Source organism: Artibeus jamaicensis, unplaced genomic scaffold, assembly GCF_021234435.1.
Source record: "Artibeus jamaicensis isolate MK-2021 breed Jamaican fruit bat unplaced genomic scaffold, CSHL_Jam_final contig_432, whole genome shotgun sequence".
Classification (NCBI taxonomy): Eukaryota; Metazoa; Chordata; class Mammalia; order Chiroptera; family Phyllostomidae; genus Artibeus; species Artibeus jamaicensis.
Window position 1 is genome coordinate 7,669,610 of NW_026521828.1, and position 10,490 is coordinate 7,680,099.

At 53.7% G+C, this 10,490-nt stretch overlaps 1 protein-coding gene across 2 annotated transcripts in view; it reads left to right on the forward strand.

The window, feature by feature from the left end:
- Positions 1 to 9,939, forward strand: part of ADAM19 (ADAM metallopeptidase domain 19) — a 77,596-nt gene extending 67,657 nt beyond the window's left edge. For both annotated transcript variants that reach the window (XM_037152230.2, XM_053665898.1), the window contains 7 exons: positions 562 to 639; positions 742 to 850; positions 1,676 to 1,820; positions 2,639 to 2,723; positions 3,027 to 3,251; positions 5,725 to 5,877; positions 6,558 to 9,939. In XM_037152230.2, the coding sequence (XP_037008125.2) occupies positions 562 to 639; positions 742 to 850; positions 1,676 to 1,820; positions 2,639 to 2,723; positions 3,027 to 3,251; positions 5,725 to 5,877; positions 6,558 to 6,611 (849 nt within the window). In that variant the 3' untranslated portion in view covers positions 6,612 to 9,939. The remainder of the gene's footprint in view (positions 1 to 561; positions 640 to 741; positions 851 to 1,675; positions 1,821 to 2,638; positions 2,724 to 3,026; positions 3,252 to 5,724; positions 5,878 to 6,557) is intronic.
- The last annotated feature ends 551 nt before the right edge of the window (positions 9,940 to 10,490 follow it).

A 10,490-nucleotide genomic window follows, 5' to 3' on the forward strand; every position in this document is an offset into this window, starting at 1 on the left:
TGACCGGGAAGTGTGAGCACTGAGGGGGACGCCCAGGCTCAAAGCTCAGCCAGCCCAACACCTCTGCACCTGGATGGGCTGGCCACTATCGTGGTCACTTTTGTCCTTGTCATTGATTTTCATGTCAAGTAAGCGGTAGACTAGAATAGCATTTAGAGAAGCCTGGGGAAAATAGTGACACGCGTCTCCAAGTTAACTATGAGAATGAAGTTCTTAAAAAACAACAACAAATGAAACACTTGGTAGGTGGCACTTGGCACAGAGTGACTGCCGTCACCGTCATCATTTCAGTTTCGTGGTTGGTTTAGTACATAATATACAATTAAGTAACTGACATATAACCAACATACAATAATATAGGATGTAATAACACATACGTTATCAGATATGATTTCACAATGTAACATGTCATTTTTCTCACTAGTCACAAAGGTAATAGAGGAATTTAGTTAACTGCTGTCCAGGCCTTGGCTTTTCCGGTTTTCAAATGTTCACTGCAGGAACCTGGACTGGGCTGCCTTTCTGAGCCAAGTTGAGCTGACTGTTTTCTCCTCACTGCAGATTTGCTTCGAGGGACAGTGCAGGAACACCTCCTTCTTTGAAATGGCAGGCTGTGGGAAGAAGTGCAATGGCCACGGGGTACGCCTGCCCAGGGGCCTGGGGCTGGGCAGCTGGGGTCCCACCCTGTGGGAGGCCGGAGCTCTCCAGGGTGCTGACGCCTCTCCCCGGCCCTCCCTCCAGGTCTGCAACAACAACCAGAACTGCCACTGCTTCCCGGGCTGGGCCCCGCCCTTCTGCAACACGCCCGGCCAGGGGGGCAGCATCGACAGTGGGCCCATGCCCCCCGAGGGTGAGTGCCTGGCCTGCTTGGGGCCTCTGCCCACCTTTGTGAGGAGGGGTGGGTGCCACGGGGGCAGGTGGCCTGTTTCAGAGGGATAATGAATTAGCTTCATTATCCAGATTTTGCAGACGAGGGAACAAAAGAAAGAGAAGCCAAATGGGAGGAGCAGCTGCATCTGGCAGCCCGGTGTGGGGCTCAGTTCAGTGGCTCTTCCTCTGTCATTTCTACTGAGTAGAGTGAATCCTCGGAGAGAGAGAGAGAGAATAAGACAGACTGTAGGTTATTGAATGATCTCATCCTATTGGGGGCGGGGGTGGGTGGCAACCAGTCTTCCTCAGCCACTTAAAAGTAGTCATGAACCTGGAGCACATTATAATGGTTTAGATTCCCTTTCAGGAGCGTCCAACTTTTTGGCATCTCCGGGCCACACTGGAAGAAGAAGAGTTGTCTTGGGCCACACATTCAATACATTGCAACATGTAATTGCAAAAACATCTCATGGTGTTTTAAGCAAATTTGTGATTTTGTGTTGGGCCGCATTTACAGCCGTCCTGGGCTGCGTGTAGCCCGCGGGCTGGACATCTCTGCTAGATGGACAAAGCTTAAAATTGTGAACCACTCAGAAAAACTTACATTTTTCCACTGGGTGTCTCCAGGATTTAACCTTTTGGTTTCTCAGCCTTTTAAAAATGATCTTTATTATAATTTTTAAGTTCAAATAAGTAACACACATTGAATGCAAATCAGTATCTGAAGGAGAATCGGAATGTGTTGTTCGAAACCCACTGCTATGGCGCCGACGGCGTCTCAGTCTCTTGGTTCTGCTTCTGGAAGGTGTGGGCCCCGTGCTGGCCGGAGTCTTCTCAGCCATCTTCGTGCTGGTGGTCCTGGTGCTGATGTACCACTGCTGCAAGCAGAACAGCAAACTGAGCCAACTCAAGCCCTTCACCCTTCCCTCCAAGCTGAGGCAGCAGTTCAGGTACGATGGGGTGCCGTGAAGGACTCGGGGTCCGTTGTGGATCATAGAGCTTCCTGCACGCGGTGGTATGGTGGTGGGTCTCCTTCAGGGAAGGCTGACGCAGGGTGCATACTCCTCCTCCCCGCGGCCACGTCCAAGGCCGTGGCAGACAGTGCTCACTGACCTTACTGCGAGTGTCCTCTGCTGGGCCTGGTCTCCACATCAGAGTCCTTCTCAGCAGAATGCTCCCACCCAAGTCAGGTTGAAGAAATCTATTTTCTACCCTTTATCGAATTGATTTGCTCCCTATGGAAAGAGCTGGAGACTGAGAGAAAGAAAGACTAGCCCAGGACACTCCCCCGGGGTAGCTGGACATCAGCTCAAGACAAAGACTAAGTTTTTTGTGTTTTTTTAAGCTATTCATTCCTTGGGGTGGGGGAGGTGTCTAGTCTCTGAGTTTATGTTAAATTGTACTTGTCCTGGAAGAGATTTTAAAGCCCAGATCCTTGTGACTCGATGCCTAAGGGGGACTATTAGTTGGTGGCTGATGACATCCACTGTCTCCTTGGGGGAGAAAGGTCTTAAAAGGGTGAAGAGAAGGTGCCGAGGAAAACCCTGCTTCGTGTAAAGCCAGCTCTTTTCCCTGGGAGTTCTCCATTGGCCATACATGTCTTCACACTTAGGAAGCTGGGGTTCAGGGGGACCAATCCCACTTCCTCCAGAGCAGACTGGGGGGGGAAGATCCAGCTGCTTACTAACCATGCTTGGGTCAGAGGGGCCAGGCACTGACTCTCAATGATCACCCCCTCTTCCCATCTCTCCCCATTCCTTGCTATTAGTTGTCCCTTCAGGGTGTCTCAGAACAGTGGAACTGGCCATGCCAACCCAACGTTCAAGTTGCAGACCCCCCAGGGCAAGCGAAAGGTAAGGGCTTTGCACCTTGAATTTTGCTACTTTTCCTTTATCCTCAGGACCCTACTGGATTTTCCTAAGAGCCTCTGTGGCCCGTGAGATTGATAATAAAAGCCACTTCCTTGGCATCAGAGACATCCAGTTGGTTCTGACATCCCCTAATGACTGTGAAGTTTCTGAGCTCTGGGGTCCCTTGGATTTAGCAAGTCACCCTGCTCTCCCTCGGCCTCTGGTCATCTCACAGCGGTGCTCCTGAGTTCTTAAGGGCGTTGAGGGTTCCTTTGTCTTAAAACACTTCTTGTCTTACACATACAGGTGACCAATACCCCTGAAACCCCACGGAAACCCCCCCAGCCTCCTCCCCGGCCCCCTCCGGACTATCTGCAGGGCGGGTCCCCTCCTATGCCATTGACAGCGCACCTCATCAGGGCTCCTAGGAACCCTCCAGGCGCCGGGTCCCAAGTAGAGAGGAAGGAGTCATCCAGGAGGCCACCCCCAAGCCGGCCAATGCCCCCTCCACCAAATTGCATCCTCTCCCAGGTAAGTGAATTCTCAGCAACCCTGGACTGGCGGCATTCATCACTTCAAAGGCTGCCAGTAATGTGGAGGGGATGGTGACCAAGGCTGGGAAGATGGAACTCGCCGAGTGTGAGCTGACTGCCATTCCTGCCTGCTGGTAGCTGCAGGGTGAGAGCAAAGGCTATGGGACGATACCCTCCCCAGGCAGTCCCTGAATGACGGAGGACTCCCTCCCTGGTCGGCCAAGTTTGTGACAAGCCACTTCCCACCTTCCACCCAAAATCAGCAGCTTTCCGCTCCCTGTGGTCTTGTTCTCTTCTCTAGGTCTTTGCAAATGCAGTGCCCTTTCCTCCTCCCAAACACCCAGCTCCCCATCACGGGCAGATCTCCTCTTAGATGCCTTGTCTCCCGAGAAGCCTTCTCTGACCCCCCCAAAGCCTGGGTCTGGTGGCTCACACTTCTCTCATCTTAGGAATTACCCCCTGCCATGTACCTATCAAAGTCTCCCACTGGCCAGGATGTCTGACGAGGGATGTCTGACGAGGGAGCCTGGCTCATTGTGGGGCAGGTCAGGGGCAGGGTGCTCTGGGAGGCAGCGTGGGGTCTGGGCCGTGCCCCACGCCCAGAGCTTGACTGCCAGTTCACCCGGCGTGTCTGGGCTCTGGTGGCTGCAGCCGTAGCTTCTGGCAGAGCGCCCGTAGCACACGCACAGATGTTTCCAGGGCGGTGGCTGGACCTGCTGCCTTCCCGAGTCAAACTGTGTATTTTGGGTGTGACCCCACCGGGGAGCAGGGGATTTGCTTATTTTCCTCCCGGGACTGCTTTTCTTGGGCACCGTCCAGAGGGCTTCACGGGAGCCCAGCCTGTCTCTGAACCTAACGACTGTGGTGTTGGCAGCGGGTCTCGGAGGGCCCCTGGGACATGGGCAGTGTCACAGTTTGGCAGAGCTGAGAGCATCAGGTTTGGTTTTCTGATAAGGTGAAGCCTCTGCTTTCCTGTTTTCCCATCTGGGGCAGGGTGGACTGGGGAAAAGCAGTGCAGAGGGGGAGGGGAGAGGCTGACAGAGAAGGGGCGAGGGAGGGAGCAAGGGGCAGGAGCCAGAAGACGAGAGGGCATTAATCTGCTCGGCGGCCTCAGCAAACACCACCGAGTGGCTTAAACAACGGAAATTTATTTCCTCACCGTCTGGAAGCTGGACGTCCCACACCAGGTATCAGCAGATGTGGTTTCGTCCGAGGCCTTTCTCCTTGGCCTCTCGTGTGTCCTCACACGGTCCTTCTGTGCCTGCCCCAGGTCTCCCTGCGCATCCACATGTCCGCTTCTAAGGACACTGATCAGACTGGATCAGGGCCTCCTTTGAACTTAATCACCTTTTAAAAAGCTGTGTCTCCAAAAGACTGGCCCTTTCTGTGGCACTGGGGGTTGGGGCTATAACATATGAGTCTTAGGGGGCCCATGGCAGAGGGAGAGGGGAGAAAGGGAGTAAGAGGGGAGAAGACGACACACAGAGACGCGGGTGTGAAGGGAGAACAGAGCGTGGGCGGAGACCAGGGAGCGGTCAGTTCAGACCGTTGCTCCTAAACTGCCCACACCGGAGGCTCGTTGAATGACGATGGTGTCACCCCAGGGCACCGGGCCATAGATTGGCTGTGGGTGGCCAGGCGTGAGGGTGTTGTCATCTTAAACAAGGTGGTCAGGGAAGGCCTTAGTGTGAAGGTGATGAAGTGTGAGGGTGATATAAACGCAGAGAGGAAAGAATTCCTTTCACTGTGTGCCCCATAGCAAGCCAGTCATTTTTCAGTCTTATTTTTATTTGCGCAGGTAATACACATATATGGTCTTCCTGGAAAAATTTCGTGTTCGCCTGGGCAAGCCTCCTCCCCACTCACCCCCCATCGCCAACCTCTGTTACTCGTTCGGTCTGTGTGCTTCCCGACTTTCTGGTTGCAGTTACACCGGGGGCAGGAGTGCAAGGGCCACCGGTGATGGCGTGTTTTATGTAAACTGTCCTCTGTAGCTGGTGCCTCAGCCTCATGACACTTGGTCCCCTTCCCACATCAGCGCACATCACCTTCTTCATTCTTTCTAAACTCCTCATCCTGTGTCACTGTGTAAATTCAGTAATGTGTCTATCGGTGGAAGTTATGGTATCTATTTTTTCTTTTGCTGTCACAAACAGTGCCGCAAGGAACATCCTTGTCATTTTACTTTCGTGTACCTGTGCAGGTAGTTCTCGAACGTGGGTAGTAGGGAGTGGAATTGTTAGGTCAGGGGATGATTCTTTCTAATTTTAATAGACACTGCCAACTTGCTCTCCAAAAGGCGTTTTCCTGAGCATTAAAACACATAAGCACACAACTTCTTTTTAAACAGGACCCCAGAGTATATAGTATATCCCCTTTCTCACCTGATTTTGGCCTGTAATTATATTGGGAACATTTTCTTTTGAACAGGCCCCTGGGGCTTTGAGTGAGGCTTGTGGCTTTCTCCACAGGATTTCTCCAGGCCCCGGCCGCCCCAGAAGGCTCTCCCAGCTAACCCGGTGCCAGGCCGCAAGAACCTGCCCCGGCCAGGCGGCACCCCCGTACTGCTGCCCACTGCCACTGCCCCCCAGCACTCCCGGCCTCTGGGGGCATCTGCCCCGAAGGTGAGTCTGCGGAAGCCCCCGAGGTAAAAAGCTAAAGCCAGAGGGCTCTAGGGGACAAGACTGTGGTTGAGAAAACCTTGGAGTTCGTGCAGTTTGTTGTAGGGCTGAACCTCCAGAACAAAGGCCAAGGACAAAAACTTAGTGTTTCTTGGTATCTGTATGACTCTCCCTTAAACGGGCCGTAGGGGATTTTCGTTCATGTGAAAGGTGATGATGCTTAGAAATCTGAGCCATGATGGCTTCACACCTGGATCTGCAACTGACTGGCTGGGTGGCCCCGAGCAAGTCGCCCTCCTGAGTCTGTTTCCTTTCCTGCAGAGAGGCAATGAGAAGCGTGAAGCCAGCCTCCCCAGGTTGCTGTGAAGGTCAAGGCAGTTAATTTACATAAACTGCCAGCCCGTGGTAGGATGTGCACAAATGACTGCTCTTAGGACCTCTTCACTGAGCTGCAGCTTTTGGGGAAGAGGCAGGGGGATGGCTTGTCAGTCAGCTCGGGGTGGGGGCACCGCCATGTGGGGTTGACGGTCTAGCAGACACGTCACAGACTTCCGTGGGAAACCATCCCTGTCACTGGCTAGCTGTCACCCTTGTGACCTGTCAAAACCTGGAGGATGGCTCCCCATGATCCCCTGACCAGCAGATAGCTGATGTCTGTCTCCCTCCCCTCTTTCTCTCCACAGTTTCCTGACAACAGATCGCACAGGGCTGGGGGGATGACTAGCTCCAGAATCTAGACCTGCCTACGGGGCTGCTCCCTTTCCTGGAGGACTCAACACCGCGATCTGGAAGAAGCCTGTCTGGCTGCCTCTGAGCCCTCCTCCCCTCCTCCCTTCCCCCTGGAACCACTGCATCTCTGAAAATCTCCTTCTTGACTCAGCGCCTCCCCAGTCTCCTCGGAGGCCCAGAGGGACCACTATCCAATAGCATCCAAGCGTTGTTTTGTGCAATATACAGGCCCGGGGGTAGGGGGAGGGGCGTACCGATGCAGGAGAGGATGAATGGCAGCTTCTCCTCCAGCCTCCCTTCACCTGGCCCCTCACCTCAAAGGTGTCCATGGCCCGCTGTCTGAGCCAAGAAGCCTAGCTGGGAAAAGTCCCCTTCAGCCCCTCAGGTCAGGACTTAGCTCGGAGAGGCCATCCCTCCTTGTCCAGTGCTGGGGGGTGAGCTGGAGAGCTTTCCATTGCCTCTGTCTTCCTCGAAGGTCCCGAGCTAGACAGAGGCACATACCCAGCCTCTGTAGCTCTGAGATTTCGAGGGGTCATACCAGCCACTGCTGTGTCCCTGCCCAGGGCTTGGCTGGGGTCACAGCTTTTGGCTCTGCAGCCATGTGAACAAATCCAGGTCCCTCCTCACTGCCCCCAAACCCCCACGCCCCCATATTTACACGGGTCACTCTGACTCAGACAGGTACTATTTGTAGGCAGTGTAGACAGCAGGGGGAGCACCAGGCCTCCTCTGAGCCCTAATGCCAAAGGTTTCGACTCTTGACTCTGGATGATCCTTGGTTGCCCTCGTTTTCTCTTCTGCACTTTCCGAGTAACCTGTGCTTTTGATTTCTCCTTCCCCACTTGGACCCGCCCCGTGTGGGCTCAGCGCCGCAGAGAGCTGACCCTTGGCAGCCCTGACTTCCTGGGGACCTGGTGCTTGGCACCTACGTGTCAGGGTCCCACTTCTAGGGCTGGCTCCACTGGTTATTTTTCAATGCGTTTTGTAACCTCAGCAGGGTGAAGGTCTCCCCGCTACTCCCTGGCCTAAAAGTAGGTAAGGTCCCCAGGAACAGCAGCAGGTGCAGTGACCTAGGGAGCAGACATCCTAGGAACCCCCGCCTGTCCCTGGGTCTGGCCACTGAGCAGAGAGCACGCCTGTCTCCACAGGCCCCTGGCGAGTACGCAGTTGGCCGTCTTGAAGGAACAGAGTCTGAGCTGGGGCCAGCTCGGGGTTTATGTTCTACTTCCCTGTGTTCTCTCTGGTCACTGCCCTGACCTGCCCTCACAGAGAGAGAGAGCTGGGAGCAGCCTGGTGGGGGCGCCCCAGAGCAGGGCAGGAGGGCCGTGTGGTGCTCTGCTAAATCAGACGACTTGTCTCTGGAATGTTCTCAGGCACTGTCTCCCGCCCCCAGAAAGGTGCTGTGCGGCTCTTGAAAACCTCGGGGAGAGGAAGAGACTTGAGCTTTCACCCTCCACCCCCGACCCCTCTGCCGGTACTCGGCATACAACAGGTGCTCAGTCATGGGTTTGTAGACAAGTGGGAGGTTTGGGATCTGCACCCGGGGACATGCAGGGGGCAGCTTTAGAAAGATCTCAGGAAAACGGGGTTCTCTTCCCTCAGGGAGTCATGATGTCCACGCCCCTGTCTCCCTGACATGGGCCCTGGTTGTCCCCCATTGGCCAATCTCGACCTTCTTTGCTGTCGACTGAGTCAGGGGACAACCTGCCATTCAAGTGTGCTACTGCGACCATCCCAGGCCTCAATGCTGGGTCCCAGAAAAGCGAAGGTGAAAACGACCCCCACCCCCCCCCCAAAAATCATCACCCTTAAAGGCACCCCCATGGCTCACAAGACATTCCTGTGGCTGGTCCAGCTTTTCTCCCTCCGGTCAGGAGACAGGCTCAGAAGGGAAAATGCCACTGTGGCTGCTGGAGCCTTGTGAACCTGAAGTCCACTCTCCCTAGAACCATAACAAAAGAGAGTTGGGCTATTGCTTTCTTGTTTCATTTCTATTTTCTGTTATTTTAATACCACCTCCATCCCATCAAACTGTACTGTGAACTGGAAGATGGTTGACATGTTAAAATTTGAGAGACTTTTGGCAGCCGGTTCTATTTAATGCTTCACCCCCGGCTCTGTTAAGGGAGCCGGGCATCGTCATTCCGTCAGGCTGAGATGGCTGCCCAGGAGTGAGACCGGCCATGATGTGCCCCTTTTCCCTCCTGGGCCCATGGGCTGCTCTGAGGTGACAAGGATAAATCTGGACCTAAGAAAGGAGGGACTTTATTCGAAAGGGATATTGCAGTAGCGACAATGCTTGGGCAAGCTGCCGTGAGGTCTGCCCGCATCCCAAAGCTCAGAAAGAAGAGGCCTTTGCTTTTGAACTTGGCTAGAAGTATAGTCAGGGACCGTCTCCATGCCTGGCCTTTGGGGCAGGGGCTGTATGTCGGCTCAGGCTGACGGTAGGTCCCGGCTCAAGTCAGAGGGCAAGGAGAGGTGCTTTCTGGAGGCTTGGTGGGGCGAGTTAACCAGGCCTGTGTGCAGATGGAGGTGCACATACATCTTTCTAAAAGCTAATTTAGTCTTCGGCCAGCTTTACAACCCCAGAAATGTTTTTCTTAAGAGCCTGGGAGCCATCTCTGACATGTAAACCTCAGGGCACCTCGAGGGAGACAGCGCCTGGCTCCCTGCCTGTCAGGGTGGGAACTTCAGCCCAGGCACCTGGCTCCGAGTCGGAACTGCCTGCTTGCCCTGGGTGCTTGTAGTCTTGTTTACTTCTCCCTCTAAAAGAAAAGCCCCTTTCTGCCCCAGCTCGGAGACGTCCGCAGATCCCCTGGGACCGCGGTGGCCCTTCAGTCTTATCGCAGTTGTCCCTCGCCACCTCTTGCAATAATCCTTTTGAATAAAGCCCCCCCCTTACCTCTGTCCTAATTTGTTATTTGGCCAAGGGGGTGGAAGACTTCCATATTTGAATCTTTAAATCGGGGAACCAGTTCTAAAGTCAGTGATTGTGTGAAATGCACCTATAACAGCTCTGCTGGACACCAAGAAAGCCACGGCGGGGGAGGACTCCCACTGGAAAGGTGCTAAGAGGGGTTCTGCAGAATCCAAGCTGAGCGCCCCCAAAGTTACCCTCCCTCACACCATCCATTGTGTGTATGTAAGTGTCTGGGATCCAGGGCAATGTGAATTTTCTTTTATTTGGGAGACTATTCATGGAAAACAGATCCTCTTCTCTCTTGTCCACCTATTAATTGTTTACAATATTTCTACATCTATGCAAAATACTTGAATGGGCCATGGTGCCTTTTTTCCTTGTTTGTATTTAATTAAAATAAATTGACATTTGAGATGTTGGCTGGTGGCAAGTCTTTTTTGTTTGCGAGTTTTGATGTCCTCCTGCTTGGCCTGGAGATCTGTCACGCGATGCTCCTCAGAAGGAGGGTGCCACAAAGACAGCAGTCCAGCCCGTCGAGCTGTGGGGGGAGACCTGGAGCTCTTCAGAAGCCTTGGGTTTCCCCGGGACCAATCGAAGGGGCTGCTTCTCTTTGTACTTGGACATAGGTTGGTCCAGTTTAGTTGGGTTTTGGGTCACTAAATGCATGAATGATCCTGGGATTCCCTGATAGGCGTTTAGGAGGCAGCTGAGACCTTCTGCTTTTTCTAATCTTAATTGCTAGGGTCTGTGCACTTCAAAGAGGAGAGGACTTGCCTGAGGTTTATCGGGCTGCGTGGGCAGGGCAGAGCTGGGGCGAGGGGTGGGCATGCTTTTGGACCCCAGAGCCCTGTGTGCTAACAGCTCATCCATTAGTGCTGCTCTGTCTGCAAAAGGATGCCACCCTCCTCTCATTGGATCCCCACTTCAGTGTTGAGCTTCTCTAAGAGAGAGACAGGATCCTAATAAC